The 18,448-nt window shown below is 38.5% G+C and overlaps 1 protein-coding gene across 1 annotated transcript in view; it reads left to right on the forward strand.

The window, feature by feature from the left end:
• Erp44 (endoplasmic reticulum protein 44) overlaps positions 1-18,448 on the forward strand; it is a 77,598-nt gene that overhangs the window by 44,416 nt on the left and 14,734 nt on the right. The window contains exons 5-7 of the mRNA XM_050155888.1: positions 9,211-9,395; positions 10,917-11,032; positions 17,440-17,497. Of these exons, the coding sequence (XP_050011845.1) occupies positions 9,211-9,395; positions 10,917-11,032; positions 17,440-17,497 (359 nt within the window). The remainder of the gene's footprint in view (positions 1-9,210; positions 9,396-10,916; positions 11,033-17,439; positions 17,498-18,448) is intronic.

An 18,448-nucleotide genomic window follows, 5' to 3' on the forward strand; every position in this document is an offset into this window, starting at 1 on the left:
CCTTCTGAGTAAGGATCTTGTATGGAAGGTTCACTCCAGTGCTGAGAACTTGGGGTGGAGTAGGAAAGAAGCCAGTTCCACCCAGTCAGTACTTGTGTTTCAGGGTGTGAACTGCACATAGCCTTTGTTCACCGCCTCCTGTTTTCCTCATTGCACAGCTGAGAGGAGTAGACGAAGCTGGAATAGCGTCAGCACGCTCACCAACTCTTTACATTTTATTGAAATCCCAAGTACAGCTTGCATTTCACCTCAGGTTCCTAAAACTCTCCATTTGCTATACTCATTATAGGGAACAGACGGACTATCAGAGAACAGGGAAAGAAAAGGGAAAATGAAGGCATGGCTGCAGAAAAAGAGACAGAAATTGATCTCAGTCCCAGCTGTTTCTGTCCCCATGCTTGACAGAAGAGCAGGATGTCAGGTTGTGTTTTTGCCATAGTTCTGGCAGTTACCTTCTCAGTCTGGAGGACTTGGGAAAACTACTTCTTTGATCAGGATATATGATATTTTTTTTTAATTTTATCTCTTTATTTAGTTATTTGCCCTTGAGACGGGGGGTGGGGGGACACAAGAATCTTAGCTTCTTAAGTTGTACCAAGTGACTACAAACTGAAATATGTGTATGCTATGTGTTAGGGATAGTAAGGTTCTTCTAAGAGTTTGACCCGTGGAAACAGGAGTAGTATTGGAAGTAGTCACATCAGTAATGGTGATAACAATGACAGTAATAAAATATAAGGCCAGGTGTGGTGGCATTTACATTGAAACTCAGCATTTGGGAGGCAAAGGCAGGTGAATCTCTGTGGGTTCGAGGCTAGTTTGGTCTACATCAGGAATTTCAGGCCAGCCTAGAATGACATTGTCTCAATCAATCAATAAATGAAATAAAATGTGAGCCCTGTAAGAGGATGAACCCTATCTCTGTTGTGGTCTTTCCCAGCACTGATACCTAGCGGGTGTAGTTGTTCACTTGTAGTTATTGAAAAGTGAGTAGATAATTGACTGCCTACCAGTAGCTGGTGTCTAACAGGTACATTGAAATACTCTAGCTTATTTCAGTTCTCCCAGCAGCGCATAGGAGTGTTTTCTTCTGTATTTCTCCAACTCTCACTCATCATTGATTATAAGGAACAATTTTATCTCTACATGCAGAAATTAGTGTGTGCTTTACAAGAAGGAAGATTCATTCAGAATCTCTTGTGCCTCATTTGTCAGCAGAGTTGGCTTTTACGTTTCCACGCAGTGACTGACTCTACACATTGAGAGTGTTGCCGGTCCTCTTGATTAAGGAATTTTCACTCTGCTCTTTCTACAAGTTTCTGCAAGGTGCTGGCTGCAACTCAGTCTTTAAGTATTATGTTAGCACTTTCCTATTTGACCAACCTGAGAATTTGCTTTGTTTTCTCAATTGAAATATGTCACTACTAGTTAAATAGATTTTATTCAGAGTCAGCAAGGTAGACTCTGAATCCAAAATATCAATGGTGATTTTTCTGTAGAGGCTAGTAATGGTTAATGGTGACTGGATTGCAGGTGACTCTGTTTTCTTTAGTTTGTTTTCCAAAAGTTTTTGTCATTCGTGCATACTTTATACATGCATATGTGTACATGTATGCACATGCTTCAAACATACCCTTGCCTCCACCGTGGACGTGAGAATGTGGGAATAGAATTCATTATTCTGATGGAAATGCTGCCTTTAATCTGGAAGGTCAGTCTGCCCCTAGTAGGACCAGGTTCTCTGCTGACCTCCAGTGGCTAGAGTCTGTATGGCATTAAGAGTATGCACTTGGGTGTTGGTCAGTGCAGAACCATCAAACCTTTCCTGTTAGCATTTCTTAGAAAGTTCTTGAATTAGACAATATGCTACCATATGACTGAGTTACTCTTACCGGTCCATCTTCCAATGCTACTCAAACCTTCCTTATTTGAAGCCAGAAACTTTTATTAGAGGTGAGCATAAATCCTACATAAAGAGCACAAAAATATCAATGGCCCATGTGAATAGGACAGAGTTGTTGGAAAATAAGCAGTCACTCAGAACCCGTGCACCACTGTCACCACAGAGGACGGACTGGAAATAGTCTGAGTCTTGCTAGCTTTCTGTACTACCCAAGGGAGCCTGAGCTCTAAGTAAGCTTCGAGTCAAGGTCATTTTTAATGTCTTCTGTTTAGGGTTTTATTTTGATGGTGTGGCTTGGGGGAGAAGGTCTGTTTTAAGGGAGCGTGGTTTAAGAATAGGAAGAGGTATGGAAACAGCAGTAGTCCTCCTGGGTTTTGGACAGTGATAACTTCCTGTTGAAAGCATCTGCCTTCTTGGACTGACTTTGGATAATAATAGTGGGCCATGGATGAGACAAGAGCATGACACAGTTTCTCCATTTGGAGCCCTATTGGGTGTTTGTGAAGCCGGAAGGAAGAGTCCACTAAAGCAAAGTTAGTGACCATCAAAGCACAGTACATGTTAATTTTTCCAGTCAGGATGCTGTTTAACCTCCTGAAATTTCCAATTCTCCTGACATCCATTTTAACATTTGATCTATCCAGGTAATTTTTAAAAACCGTTTATTATATCCCTTAAGTCATTCTTTGTTACACTGTCAAAACGTCATGCTATAATTATCTTAAAATCACTTTTGGCCAAAGCTTATAAAAAGTTACCTTTATGTCTGAAATTTTCAATCAATGTAATTTTACAGGTTTTGCTTCTTAATAATTAAAAGTTATCTCATTGTTCAGCATATCTGCTATCATGATGTTGTTCGAATTTGTTGACCAGTCTCCTAATAGTCTTCAGATATTAGCTTTTCTCTTCATAACAAGATTGTTAAGGCAGCCCAACAGTTCTAATGACTGAGTATGGAAGTGGGCTCTTGCCGCCTGTACCAGTCCTGCAGTGCTTCTTAAATGATCTCTTACTGCTAGGTGAGTGTTTCGAGAGTCCGACTCCATAGCTCTCTGGCCAGTTATCACAGACGGGATAGCTAGCATTCAAATTCTGTTAACAGAGCTTCAGACCCTCGAGAATCTCTCTGACCTTCCTATTTTCTGCTGTGTACAGATTCTTTTGTAGTATATTAAGTTTTCATTCCATTCATTTTGAAAGGAGAAAGGAAGCTAGACCATGCATGCGCATGAAGTTTGTTTGTAGGGGTAGGCAGAATCTAGGGGAGTTAGGAGAGGGGATGAAAATAATCAAAATACATGACGTGTTCAAAGAATTAATTAAAATTCTGTTTTTAAATAGTTGAAAGCATTATATTGTCTCTAGTAATGTCTTTTGCTGTCCATTTTCAAACTGATCCTGAGATTGCAAATAAAAAAACAAATGCTTTTTATTAGATTAGTCGTTTCATTTTAGACCTGTCACATGTCCTTTTTGCCACATCCTTTGTGGGGAATGAAAGAAGAGGAAAGATAAGTTGACACCTTGCTGGAAGCTTAGACACTCACCTAATTTATCCTTATTAACATTGCATATATACTAAAGTTGTACATGATAAGATATGTGTAGGGCTTGATATTTTGAGTTTAAATTTTGAGGGGTTTTATTTGCTTGCTTGTTTTTTGGCAATGTGAATAAAATTTCATTTGGTAGTTTAATCAATAACTTCATGATTACAGCTGAGTATGCTTTTATATTTATTGACTCATTTTTGTTTCATAAATGGGACAATATCTTTAGTTCACGTCCCTCAAATTTTTATTTGTTTGTTTGTTTATTTTTGGTTTTTCAAGGCAAGGCTTCTCTGTGTAGCCTTGGCTATCTGGAAAGTAGCTCTCATAAACCAGGCTGGCCTCAAACTCAGAGTTTCTCCTGCCTCTACCTCCCTAGTGCTGTGATTAAAGGTGTGTGCTCAACTAGTTTACTTTTGTTTGAATGCATTCTTTTATAAGTGCTATCATTTGCTTCTTGTGTATGTTACAAGTATCTTCTAGTTTGTCATGAAAACTCATGGTCTTGCTAGGTAGAATGAGCAGAATCTTGAGTTCAAGGCTAACCTGGGTTACATAGCAAATTTGAAGGCAGCCTGAGACTGTTGTAGGTAGAATTTTTTTTGTCAGGGTCATTGATAAGTTCAGACCGACCAGCCCACTCCCAAATAACTACACAGAGATTTATTATTAAGTATAAATGTTTGGCCAATAGGTTAGGTTTGTTACTAACTAGCTCTTACAACTTAGATTAACCCATATTTCTGTTTATGTTCTACCCCTTAACTCAGTACAGGATGTTCATCTCCTGCTTTGACTCTACCCTTGTTCCTCCCAGAATCTTCTCTCCCCAAAAATCCTGCCTAGCTATTGTCCATCAACTCTTTATTAACAATGAGAGCAACATGTCTTTACAGTGTACAAAAAGGATTATTCTACATTTCCCTTTTTGTCCAACTAAAAAGGAAGGTTTTAACTTTAACGTAGTAAAATTATATTCAACAAAAACCGTTATCAAGTAAGAATTACAGTTACAATATCCAGTCCGTTTGTAATTGGTAAATTTAGAGAAATTACTCTATTATCTGTCTTATCTTTGTGAGTCTAAAATTTTATACCTAATTTAACTTTTATCATAACTATATCTTTAACTCCATCAAAGACCTCAGAAGGCTGTAATGTTAACAAATGACAGGCACAGCTTACTGCCTGGACAATCACCCAGAGCTCTTCTGCAACATTGGGATATATAGCTTTGGCCTATAGGCCTAGTGTATCTAACTGACATTTCTTGGAAGCAGGAAATTTTGAAGGACGGTTCTGCTTTGTCGTGGCAACATGTAGCAGTAACTTTCTTGTGCATCGTGCTGGTCCAGTTTTGACAATACACTGTCATCAGTTGAAGCAAGGGCAGTCTTTTGCCCAACTGGCTAGATTGTACCATAAAGAAAGCAAAATCCTTAAGGAGGTTCTTCGATGCCCATTATCTTTTTTTGAAGTAAATTGGTGCTATCAGGAGCAGACATGTCTTACTGTCATAAAAAGCTGTAGGTTATTAAACACCTTTCAATGCCATATTCTGTAGGTCTTTGAAGTGTTTGAAGACCATCTATCTAAATATATCTGCTTAACCTTGAAAACATACCTAAGATGACTACAAGTTTGGTTATAAATGACTATTAACCTGTAGTTCTTAATTATACATTACATTAAGTGAGCTGCATAAGCACAATATCCCAAACAAGAGTAGAAACATGCATATAGTATAGTAAAAATAACTTAGAATTTATATCAATGAACCAGAATCCATACTAATGTGAAATATTTTGAGATTAATAGATGTTAACAACTTGTAACCAACCCCTTTAAATAATACAAACATGAATAATCAGTCTTTTGGGAATGTGTGTGTTCATTTCTCTAACTGCTTCCTGTTATTTGAAGGTGCTGGTATCTTTGGGGGAATCTTGAGAAAATTTAGGATGGTGGTTTAGTCTACACTGGAGTAGTCTGTGAGGTTGAACCATCTCTGCCAGCATCCTTGAAACTATTCTGGATGCAGGATTAAGAAAGCTGTAACAGAAGCCATTTGAGATGCTGGATCACCTGGACCATTTGTTTTCATTAGTGTTTGGTTCCCTTGCTCTGAAAATACATAAACTTTTAAAAGTAACATAAATATATATATGCACTAATAAAATATAGACTGTTGTACACAAGTTAGCCAAAGATAATTTTTTGTTTTACTGTTTGAGCAGGTAAAATATACATCATGTATTTTTAGTTTTTGTAGGTTTATTTCTTTATGTCTGTAGCCAGGATTTTCAAGGGGGTTTAGTTCACAGCAGATTCATATCAACCTGGAATGAACCTTCTGTCTCTGATAAAAGCATACCCTCTTCCCCAACATAATACATTTTTTGACTTACAATTTGAATAAGACATTTTTTAAATATTTAGGTTGGTTTAATTCAGCAACCTCCATAATCCAATATATTTTAGCAGCTGTTGCTCATTCATCAGTAATCAAAACATTTAAGACAACACAATGACAGGATCCAGGCTCCCTGTGTCTTTTCTATCTCTGTGTGATTTATTTTTTTATTTTACTTTTCTCTTTATAAAGATTTTGTTATTTTTAAACTATTTTTTCTATGACTATTACTTTTCTCTTTTCTCTTCCAAGCCTTTGTATATTTTTAAACACACTGACTTGTTTAGAGGTCTTTCTGTCTGGATCTGTCTTTACTGAGCTTCTGTATTGTTCTCAGATCACATGAGATGAGTCTTAAACTACTGTGTCTGCTCCAGGTGACCTTTTAATTTACAATAGAAGGAGCAGAAGACATTAGCTTATCCTGACCAATTGTTAGGTTGGTGTCAGGTTGTTTTACTATTAAAAAGCCAGGTGACCACCTTCTGTGTGACAGGTGCAAATTGCAACTTGTAGGTAGCTCAGAATTCTCTGACCGCCAGACAATGTAGGAGTGAATATGGGCCTGCATATTTCGGCCCCTACATCTTTCATCTTAAATTAATGCATTTATGTTCCTCTGTGTATTGCCACAAGGCTGTGGCCTACGGGTAAGGTTCCAGCGTGTCCTCCTTTGGCAGCTACATTGTGTCTCCTTGACTCTGCCTACTTTCTCTATATATCTTTGTTCAGATTTCCTGCCTGGTTTTACTCTGCTAAGCCATTGGCCAAAACAGCTTTATTCATTAACCAGTAAAAGCAACACATATACAGAAGGACATCCTACATCAGTCTAGCAATGTTTCCCTCCCTCTCTCCCTCCTCCCTGCCTGCCTGCCTCCCTCCCTCCTCCCTTCCTGCCTCCTTCCCTCCCCCCTTTTCATTCACCAGTGACTGTCATAGGCGTTTAGGTGGTTCTCTATTTTGAGTGTTGTAACCAGTGCTTTTGCAAACATGGGAGTATGATCCTTTGTCAACATTCTGGCTGTACCTTTGAATATATACCCCAGCAGCGGAACTAATGGGTCCTTCGTGTCATATCTCTTTTGAATCTTATGAGGAACTTCTACTCTGTTGTCCATAATGACTCTTTCAGCCCTTTTACATTCTCCCCTAAAGTAATGCAAATGTTCCACTGTTCCACCTCCTCACCAACATTTCCTATCTTTTGTCGTTTAAAGAGTTAGTCTAACTAGAGTGGGTGATGTCTGTGTACTTTCCTGTGTGTTGCTGGAGCCATGCTAGACTAGACAGGTACTCTACCACAGTGCTGTGTCTCAGCCTCTCCTTGTGGTTTTGAGTTAAATTTCCCTGACGGGTGATGATGTTGACTTTTCTTTCCATACACCTTCAAATATCTGCTTTTGTGAACTATCTGTTCAGATCTTTTACCCATTTTTAAATTGAGTAATTGTTAGTTTTACAGTATACTAGTTTGGATATTGTATAAATGTTAAGTGCTGACTCTGTTTAGTGTCACTGTATGTATTATTTTCCAGTTAATGGATTGTCTCTGTACTCTAAAGACTATTTCCTTTGCTGTATAAAGCTTTTTAGTTCTAGATAATCCCATTTGTCTAGTTTTGCTCTTGTTGCCTATACTTTTGAAGTCTTATTTAACAAAACTCTTGTTCAGGCCAATAGCGTGAAGTGTTTGACAGTTTTATACTTTACTCTCTTAGGCTGGAACTCTTGATTCTTAGTGACCTTACTGATATCAGATGCTTTACCAAAATTCTTTTAAATTCCAAAACAACAGTACTGATATTAATGTTTAAAACATTTTATATTCATGTTAAATATTTGCATTATTTCAAAGTCAAGTGTAAAATCAAAGTGGAAAAATTAAAATCTAAATTTCTTCCAAGGGTCTCTCATTTTCTCCCACTGGTGATCTCTTTCCTTTTTTCTCCTTTGGGGGTTAAAGACGGACAGATGTATAAGCAGGGGCATATGTATGTGTGTTTATACACACAGATACATTTATATTTCTCCCCCACACCCTTTCTGCTTTCACATCTGCCTGTTTTTTCACTTTACATGCATCCTGAGTATTTCACTTTAGAAATATACAATTGTTTTTCATTCCTTTATGGAACAGCCTGATACTTCATATTATGATCACCCATCCTTTATTAAATCAGGTGAGTCTCTGGGAGATGCTTGGGAAAATCATAACTTTAAAAAAGATATTTTCAATTCTCTAGACCAACTTCATTGCTCAGAGGAACTGTTTGATACAGTTTTAAAAGCGCCATTATATTTATATATCACTGCAAAAGTTCATTTTCCATATATTATGTGTAGTGTAGTGGAGAGGTATGTGTTTTTAAAAGGAAAATCATTTTTCATATGACTAAACCACATTTTCTGTTCTTTACCTTATTACAAATGGCTCTGTCTTTAAAACTTGTATTTGTTGTGGTGCCGTTCTTATTCCAGTGTAATCGCATTTATTCCTTGCTCAGTAGGGCTCCAAAACATACCTTCTAATTGTAGTTTGCCACTGAAGAAGAGCTTGTAGCTAATGTACTTTCTGGTTCTGCTTTGAAGTGAGCAACACCTAAACTAGGCAGGTTATTGGCTTTATTAAATATGTATACATTGTGTTAATAATTCAGATGTAAAGAGCTTTGCTAATGAATTGTGATTTCCTATTTATAAATCCTCCATGGATTTTACCCAAGTATTATGTGATCTAAAATTTATACATATAGGCTTTTATCCACCATCTCTTTTGAGAACCCGTGCTCCAACCTTAAACTCTAATAATCCTTTAGTATTCTCTAAATCCTTGTCCTGGAGAGAATACAAGGCAGCCTTAACTTAGCAAATATTGTAAGTACTGCTGCTTCTTCCTGAGCACTTCAAAGGCCTTGGGGTATATAATTCAATTTACTTCCTGCTTATCACCCTCCTCCTAGCTTATATGCTTTGAAGGCATAATTGTTATTGCTAATTTTTAATTCAATATCCATCTGCCATACTTACTATACAATGTGTTTGCATTGTCTCACTTGATTCATATAACAACTTTATAGTAATAGAAATTATCCTTACTATAACAGATACAAAGTGAGGGAATCACAGTTTATGAGCTTTTAAGGTTCATGCACACCATAAGCAGTAGATTCAAAATTTAAGGCCAGCCAGTGATAACCAGTATAAAGTCATGACTGAGTATTTTCTTTTCTATTTCATTAATAAAGTTGTCACTAAATAATTGTAATGTTTCTGATCGTTAGACTAATATGCTCACCTTGACTGAGTGGTAACTAACTTCCTTTCATGCATTCTTTTAGCTGATATAGCCCAGAGGTACAGGATAAACAAATACCCAACGCTCAAATTATTTCGCAATGGAATGATGATGAAGAGAGAATACAGGGGCCAGCGATCAGTGAAAGCGCTCGCAGACTACATCAGGCAACAGAAAAGTAACCCAATTCACGAGATTCAAAGTATAGATGAAGTCACCACTCTTGATGTAAGTTAACTGACGGTGGATGAGCGTACATTGCCCGTGTAATAACGCAAACAGACCATAATATGAATGCAGACTCTGTATGTTTTCTTACAGTTTACTGCAGTAGATTTGACAGTTTGCATACTGGAAAGAGTTTGTCTGGGACTAATTCTCAAGGGAAATGCTAATGGTTGCTGAACTTCCAGATAAATGTGTAACATACCGTAAAGCTTCACTAATTGAATTAATGTAGTACAAAGAGACGCCTGAATTATGAACAGTTTAAGTCAAGCATACACACCACAGTTTGCCTCTTTCCCGTGGTTGACACCTGCAAAGCATCTACTTTAATCACTGTTCAGCTTTGTTATGACTTAGCGTCCTTTAAAATAGTCCCTTTTGATAAACTTAGCGAACGTCTGTCTTTCTAAATTAAATACACCATGCACATACATGCACACACACAAACACCAAAAGCAAAATACTATAGTGTTTAGTTTTTATTCCAGTCACTATCAGGTGACATGTTAATAAATTAGCTAGCTGCCATTTTGTGGTTGTTGTCAGAGGAATATGATTCCTGGGCCAGCGATGAAGTACATTATTACTCAAATCACAGCAGGCCTTGTGAGCTGTGAGCCTGTCTTGTTATTGCGTCTCCAGCCCCTGCGTCCTGTGAGAACATGCAAAGGCTATGATGGGTACTTATACAGGCAGTGTGTTGCAGTCCAGGAAGGGATGACTATGCTTGGGGAGGTTGCCATTTTAGATCAAACAGCAAATTCTTCTTTTTTGTCTTGAACAAAACAATCTGCTATACCTTAATGTACCACAATTAATAAAAACCCAGAGACAGAAATTGGGGTTCAGCCTGAAGGTCAGAAAAGCAAAACATCCAGCCACTGGCTCTTACCTCTACCTCAGTCTGAAATGGCGATCCTGCCTCCAGAATCTCAGAATGAGACTGAGTGGGAGCTGTCTCCTCCCTTCTTATATTCCTCTCTAGGGCTGGGATTAAAGGCATGCACCACTACCGCCCGGCTTCTATGGTGAACTAGTGTGGCTACTGGGATTAAAGGTGTGTGTCACTACTGCCTAGTCTGTAAGGCTGATCAGTGCGGCTGTTTTACTCTCTGAACTTAAGGCACGCTTTATTTATTAAAATACAAATGAAATATCACTACACTTTAATGTTTTGGCTGCAAGCACACAGCCCTGAGAACTGGCCAGTATAGAGAGTGGACAGAGTCTTATACAGTTAGCATATACAGTACCATGTGGAGGCATATTAGGGACCCGTGGAGGAGTCTGAATTGATACAGTTTTAATAAATTTATAGTTACGTTTTATTGTAGTAAATACTGTTTTCAAGCCAACATAATTGTTGATAGTTTTGGAATAGGCATTAAATGTCCCCACTGCATTCATAGTTATTCTTCAGTTGCAGATAACTGAATTACAATCAGAACTGAGTTCCAGAATAAAGTGTAAATGAAGTAGAACCGTGTGTGTCAGAAAATAATTAGATACTTTATTTTACAGCGCAGTAAGAGAAATATCATTGGATACTTTGAGCAGAAGGATTCAGATAATTACAGAGTTTTTGAAAGAGTAGCAAGTATTTTGCATGATGACTGTGCCTTCCTTTCTGCTTTTGGGTAAGTATATTAACCAGCAGCCTGCTAGGAGGTGAGCTTGGCTATCACATTCAGTTCTTGTTGTATTTGGTTATGTTCTAAAGATGACCTCAATCCTTTTAAAGTGACTGACCAGTGATACAGATGCCAATCCTCTAAGGGCCTTAAAAGGTTTTTTTTGTGTATTGTGTTTTGTCCTATGTTTCAGATGTAGGTAAAAACATAAGAGTGGTCTAGTTCACAACGAGCTCTTTCATGGCCTGATTTCAATTCACTGACCCTTAAGCCAGATAAACTGCTAACCCATGACTGCTCACCTGACCAAGCATGTTCTCTTTCTAGTTAAGAAGCGTAGGTTTTGTTATCTTCCTTTATCTCCATATCTTTACCACCGTCCTTTATTTCTTATCTGAAAATAGCACCCCTACCTCCTACACACTTCCCTCTGCAGGGGAACAGAAACCATGGCCTGTGCATGCTAAGCATGTGTGTTCTATCTGTCGCCCCAGCCCTGCAGTCCACCTTTCTAAGACTGCTCTCTTCACTCTTGTAAACTGGCCTTGTAGCTTCTCCCTGGGACTTTGGTCCCTCAGTTCTCTTTGCTTTTTCATGGTTTCACTCTGATCCCTTATAGAAACTGACTTCTTTTTCCAAACTCATGTTCCTCTTTTCTGACTCACCGCTGTCATCTCTTTGCTGTAATGCCATCTCTCTCTCATTTCTGCTTTTGTAAAGTTAGTTTATGCTTTGTTACCTTGACTTTCTCAAGGTCTTCCTAATAGAAACCCTTAGCTTCTTGGAAGCTGGCTTACATCTCCATTCTTCTAATGAAGCTCGTCCCTGATCTGTTACAAAATGACTCCTGATTGGCTAACCCAGTGGATTTTCTTCAGTTTAATCCCCTCAAATTCTCTGAAGACTGAGACATCACCCTCCACCTCTTTTTCTTGTCAACACTTAACGTCAAATCCCCCTGGTTTGCCCCCACAGTTCCTTTTTCTCCTTTTTGTTCTTTTTCAGTCTCTGAACATAATTATTGGAAGTTCTGTCCTTGACCCTCTCTTCTTGGTTATCTCAGCCACCTTTGGCTTTTGTACAGTCTGACTTCTTTTATTTGGGGCTCTTAGCAGTTGTGTTAGTCTTGTTGCAGTAGCTGCTGTGGTGCCTTCTCCAGTTGATGACTTCTGCTCTGGTCCTTGCTTTCATGCTTTTGTGGGTTTTATTGGTGTTTCGCTGTGAACGTTTTATCAGTGTTTCTGAAGAACACTGTACAGCACGGGCAAGGGACACCTCCAGCCTGGGCTTTCACATCACTGCTGTCTGGTCAAGTAGCCCACCTCCAGACACTGAGCTTAGCTTAGCTTCTGCCTCCAAGCCTTTGCACTCGCTGCTCTTGTATCTAAAGTAGTTATAGAATTTTAATTTCCAGAATGATTGCATTAATTTGCATCCCCACCAACAGTGAATGAGGGTTCCTCTTTTTCCAAATCCATACCAACATTTGTTGTCAGTTGTTTTGTTTATCTTAGCTGTTCTGAGTAGGATGCGATGCAGTCTTAGAGCTGTTTTAATTTGCAATGCCCTCATTGCTAAGGATGATGAACACTTTTCGAGATATTTCTCAGCTGTTTTTATTCCTTCTGTTGAAAACTCTCTCTAGAAACCTAATCCATATTTTAAATTGAGTCATTTGTTTCCTTGACTTTTTGTTTTTTGAGTTTTTTTATATGCTGGTTATTAATTTTCTTTGAGATGTGTAACAGGCAAAGATTCTCATTCTGAAGCTTTCTTTTTCACTTAATTGTTTCCTTAGGTATACAGAAGGTTTTTCATTTTACAAGGTTCCAGTTATCAATTGTTACTCTTTATTATTATTATTATTAAAAATTTCCACCTCCTCCCATCCTCCCATTTCCCTCCCCCTCCCTCCCTCTCCAGTCTTAAGAGAAGTCAGGGTGCCCTGCCCTGTGGGAAGTCCAAGGCCCTCCCAGCTCCATCCAAGTCTAGGAAGGTGAGCATCCAAACAGACTAGGCTCCCAAAAAGCCAGTACATGCAGTAGAATCAAAACCCAGTGTCATTATCATGGGCTTCTCAGTCCGCCCTCATTGTCAGCCACATTCAGAGAGTCTGGTTTGATCACATGCTCGTTCAGTCCCAGTCCAGCTGGCCTTGGTGAGCTCCCATTAGATCCGTCCCACCATCTCTGTGGGTGGGCGCACCCCTAGAAGTCCTGACTTCCTTGCTCATGTTCTCCCTCCTTCTGCTCTTCATCTGGGCCTTTGGAGCTCAGTCCAGTGCGCCAATGTGGGTCTCTGTCTCTATCTCCATTCATCACCAGATGAAGGTTCTATGGTGACATGCAAGATATTCATCAGTGTGGCTATGGGATAAGGCCAGTTCAGGCGCCCTCTCCTCTGCTGCCCAAGGACCTAGCTGGGGAAATCCCCTTGAACACCTGGGAACCCTTCTAGAGCCAAGTCTCTTGCTAACCCTAAAATGGCTCCCTTAGTTAAGATATCTTCTTCCCTGTTCCCATATCCACCCTTCCTCCATCTCAACCATCCCATTCCCCCAAGCTCTCCCCAATCCTCCCCTTCCTCCTTCTCTCTCCCCATCTCCCCTTACTCCCAACCCACCCCTACCCTTACCCCTGTGCTCCCAACTTTTGCTCAGCGATCTTGTCTATTTTCAATATCCAGGAGGATAAATATATGTTTTTCTTTGGGTTCACCTTATTATTTAGCTTCTCTAGGATCTTGAACTATAGGCTCAATGTCCTTTTTTTATGGCTAGAATCCACTAATGAGTGAGTACATACCATATTCATCTTTTGGGGTCTTGGTTATCTCACCGAGGAAAGTGTTTTCTATGTCCATTGATTTGCATGCAAAATTCAAGATGTCACTGTTTTATACCGCTAAGTAGAACTCTAATGTGTATATGTGCCACACCTCCTTTATCCATTCTTCCAGCCTCCTTTTCTTATAAGTTTCCCTTCAACTCCTTTTTTTTTTCTCCAGTTTTTTCAAGGCAGGGTTTTTCTGTGTAACATTTTGGAGCCTGTTCTGGAACTCACTTTGTAGACCAGGCTGGCCCTGAACTCACAGAGATTCCCCTACCTCTGCTTCTGCTTTCCTTGTGCTGGGATTAAAGACGTGTGCCACCACCACCCGGCTTAATTTACTTTTCCATGTCCAATTGCTCCAACTACTCTTTACAGCACTATAATGCAAAGGAATAGTTGGGATAGTGGACAGCTCTGTCTTACTCCGAATTTTGGAGTAAAACCTAGTTTTTCTTCATTTAGGATAATATTGGCTGTAGGTTTGTCATACATAGCTTTTATTATGTCAAGGTATGTTCCCTACAGTCCTGTTTTTTCTAGGATTTTTATAAGGAACATGTATTCTGTTAAAGATTTTTTTCTGTATCTATTAAGTGCTCATGTGATATTGTCTTTAAGTCCATTTATATGATTTATTATACCTATTATTACAGATATTGAACCAACTCTGCATTTCCATGATAAAGACATTTTAATCATGGTGAATAAGCTACTTGATATGCATTTGTATTCAGTTTGGTAGTATGTATTGAGGATTTTGCATCTCTGTTCATCACGGATAACAGTCTGTAGTTTTGCTTTGTTTCTTGTATCTTTACCTAGTTTGGCTATTTGATTAATACTGGTTTCTAAAAACAGGTTTTGGAGTTCTCCTGTTTCTATTTTTTTTTTTTTTTTTTTTGCAGAGTTTTGGGAAGGGTTGGATATAGTTCTTCTTTAAAAGCCTGATAGATGTCTGTTGTGAATCCATCAGGACCTGGACTTTATAGTTGAAACTTTTTTTTTAATTATAGTTTCAATTAACACGTTTGTCGTGGGTCTGTTTAGGTTCTTCATCTCTTCTTGATTTAGCTTTAGTATTTTGGGTAAATCAAGAAATTCACCTATTTCTTTCATATTTTCCAACTTAATGGAGTGAAGTTTTTTTAAATACTATAGTATTTTGTATTTCTTTGATGTGTATTATACTGTTCCCTGCTTGTTTTTTATTTTGTTAATTTGGGTAATTGATTTCTTTCTTTTTGTTAAGTGGGCCAAGAATCTGTAGATCTTGTTTATCACCTCAGAGAACCAGCTATCAGAGTAATTGATTCTTTGTATTTTTATTTGTTTCTATTTCTTTGAATTTTTTATTATTTCTTTTACTGTCATCTGGGTTGAAGTTTGGTTTGTTCTTGTTTTTCCAAATTTTTGAATTGCATCATTAAGTCATTTATCTGTACTCTCTGATTTTTTTTTTAACGTAAGTGCTTAGGGCTGTAATTGTCCCTCTTAGAACTGTTCATAACATGCCCCCGAAACTTTATTGTATTGTGCTTTCATTTTCAGTTAGTTGCAGGGATATTTTGATTTCACTTGATTTCTTCTTTAACTCACTTATCATTTAACTTCAATTTGTTTTTTGTTTGTTTATTTTGGTTTTTTGAGACAGGGTTTCTCTGTAGCTCTGGTTCCTGTCCTGGAACTAGCTCTTATAGACCAGGCTTGCCTCAAACTCACAGAGATCTGCCTGCCTCCAGTGCTGGGATTAAAGGCGTGCGCCACCACCGCCCAGCTTAACTTCAGTTTCTTTTTACAGTGTCATACTTGACTAGTGTATTTACATTTCTACCCCTCCTTCTTCCCCTTCTAACTCAAGCTCTTGTCCCTCTACTCCCTCTCAAATTTATGACTTCTTTTTCTTTAATTATTATTTTATATATACATAAATGCATATCCATATATACATACATAGTCTAGGAAAATAGAAGTAGTAGGCTCTGCTCTAGGTTCCCTGACCTCACCTTTGGACTGCTGGTTAGATTTTCAGTACAAGGCATAGATACCCTCATTCTGAGCAGGCCTTAACTCCAATTGCACACCTTTGGGTTGTCCAGCATTACACCCATGGGGATGTCTTGCCATTCTCATCATTGCCTGGTTTAGGCTTTCCAGCTGGTTAGGACTGCTGTGTTCTCCTGGGGCTGCTGCATAGCACCTCCGGATCGTATGAGAGCTAGTCCTCAGGGAGGAGGCTTTCGGGTCAGGTCCAGATAGTTTCCTCCAGAGTCCTGTGTCTAGAGTTTTAGTGTTTTTAGCAACAGGGTCCCCCTTCAAGTTCTAAGGTGCATCCAAGGTTAGTGTCAGTAGCCTGTATTATTTAGGGAGTCTCTTCAACTCCTCCTACCAATAACTAAAAGTAAGGTTCTCCAGGCCTGACATTGGAGTTTCTGCTAGACATTTATGGCTCTTGGAAGCATCACACCAAATGGTGCAATTTCATTTGAATACACATACGTATAAACATGCACACATATTTATGTATATATAAAAGTGTATGTATTGTTTTCCTATGGTCTTTCAGACATCTTTAGTGTGACTTATCCCTCTTCTTTTTCTCCTTCTTTCTCAGTATTGCCCTCTCTCCCCTTCTTTCCTCTTCATAACTCCCGGGTCTCGGTCCCCAGAGCTCCTTCATTACATTGGTGCTATCATCATCAGTCTAGGTTAGCACCTTTCCTTCTTTTTCTGGACTGTGTGGTCAGAAACTGAAGATGTACTGATGTATGTTTAATCCAGAAATTATGTAGGGGAAGAAAAGGGTACTTTTATTTTTTCTCAGAGGCTTTTCTGTAGAATTCTCTTACCAAATATTTATTGTCCTGGGTAAATAATTGTTATACAAGACCTAATGTTTTTATGCTAAATACTCTAGTAGGCCCAGGAAATTACAATGTCTAAGTACACAAACATGCTACTTTCTAAAACTGTGTTTTTATGATACTGGTTAGTTGATTCATTATTTTTTAGAATTGCTAAATATAAAAAGTAAGAATTAGAAAGTTAATGTATTTTTATTAATCTCTCTGAACAAATTAATGTCTTTATCTATAGGTGGAAATCAGTTTAGAGTTAAAATGGCTATCATGCTGATCCTGTCAATCCAGACTTGTAAAATCCTGATGCCAAAGCAGCTGACTGTAATATTGTTTTAAGAAGTCAGCCTCAAAGCCAGGTGCTGGTGGCACACGCCTTTAATCCCAGCACTCAGGAGGCAGAGGCAGGAGGATCTCTGTGAGTTTGAGGCCAGCCTGATCTACAAGAGCTAGTTCCAGGACAGGCTCTAAAACTATAGCAAAACCTAGTCTCGAAAAACAAAACAAAACAAAACAAAACAAAAAAAATGTCTGCCTCATATTAGTTTGCCTTTAATGTATGTTTGTCTTGGTGTTACATAGTCTAGTGAGTGGGATAGGTAATGAGCAAGTCTTTATCTTATGGTTTTATAATTCATACATTGCAGTGATTAGTGAATTCTGTTTTATTAAAGTACATTGTTTCAAGTGTCATCTTTAAAACATTATTATTTTTTCCTCCTATCAGAGATGTTTCAAAACCAGAAAGGTACACTGGAGACAATTTAATCTACAAACCACCAGGGGTAAGTTGCTGTTTCATGTGTGCTTAAGACACCATAGTTAATGCATGTATAGTATAAGCAATAGCTTTGTTTTAAGTGCTAGTAGAATCATAGATTGATTTTTAACTTTTTAAGTTCTAGGCATTGAGCCCAAAGCTTGTGTGTTATGTGCTACAGCCTGGCCCTTTTTATTTTTAGACAGTTTCCCACTAAGGTGCCTGGGCTTGACTTGAACTTGAGACCCTTCTGCCTCAACTTCCAGAGTAGTAGGAATTAAAAGCACACTGCCATGTCTAAGTGATGTAATTTTGAAGTGTTATGGTCTAGTAACCCTTGTTTCAGAGTGAAAGTTGAGCCACAGAAGCCTGGAGTCACAGACCTGCAGTGACATTGGAATCCCCTGGCTCCAGTTCTTTTCTCCCTCTCTCTCTCTTGTATTCTTTCTGGGAGCCAGATATTAAAGATGCTGAGCAACCCATCTTTGTCACTCATTTGCATTGCACCTGCCAAACTCCAGACCTGCTGGGAAATAGATTAGCTTTTTAATAATAAAAGCATTTAGGTTGTTTTAAACTTTGCCGAGTTGTTTTCCCTTTTTTCTTTTTTTTTTAAAAAAAAAAACAAAAAGTGTGTGTGTGCATGTATATTATTCTTTAGGAGAATTTCATACAATATCTCATATTCATTCCCCTCTACCAACTTTTTCCAGATCTACACCTCCTTCCTTACCCATCCAGCTATCCATCTTTGTGTCCTTTTTTTTTTTTAAATCCATCAAGACCTACTTGTAGAACTTAAATATTCTTTGTGTGTGACCTTCTAGAGAGTGATTGACTTCCAGGGACTGCACTCTTGGAGAGAGCTAGCTGTGCCTCTCCCTGTAGCTGTTAGTTGCCAATAACTCAACTGATAGGGATAGGATTGTATGTCCAGCTCCCTTCTCCGTGCAGGATTTGGTCTGGTTTGGGCTTA

Source organism: Alexandromys fortis, unplaced genomic scaffold (genome assembly GCF_014885135.2).
Source record: "Alexandromys fortis isolate MF-2015 unplaced genomic scaffold, M_Fortis_MF-2015_v1.1 scaffold_92, whole genome shotgun sequence".
Classification (NCBI taxonomy): Eukaryota; Metazoa; Chordata; class Mammalia; order Rodentia; family Cricetidae; genus Alexandromys; species Alexandromys fortis.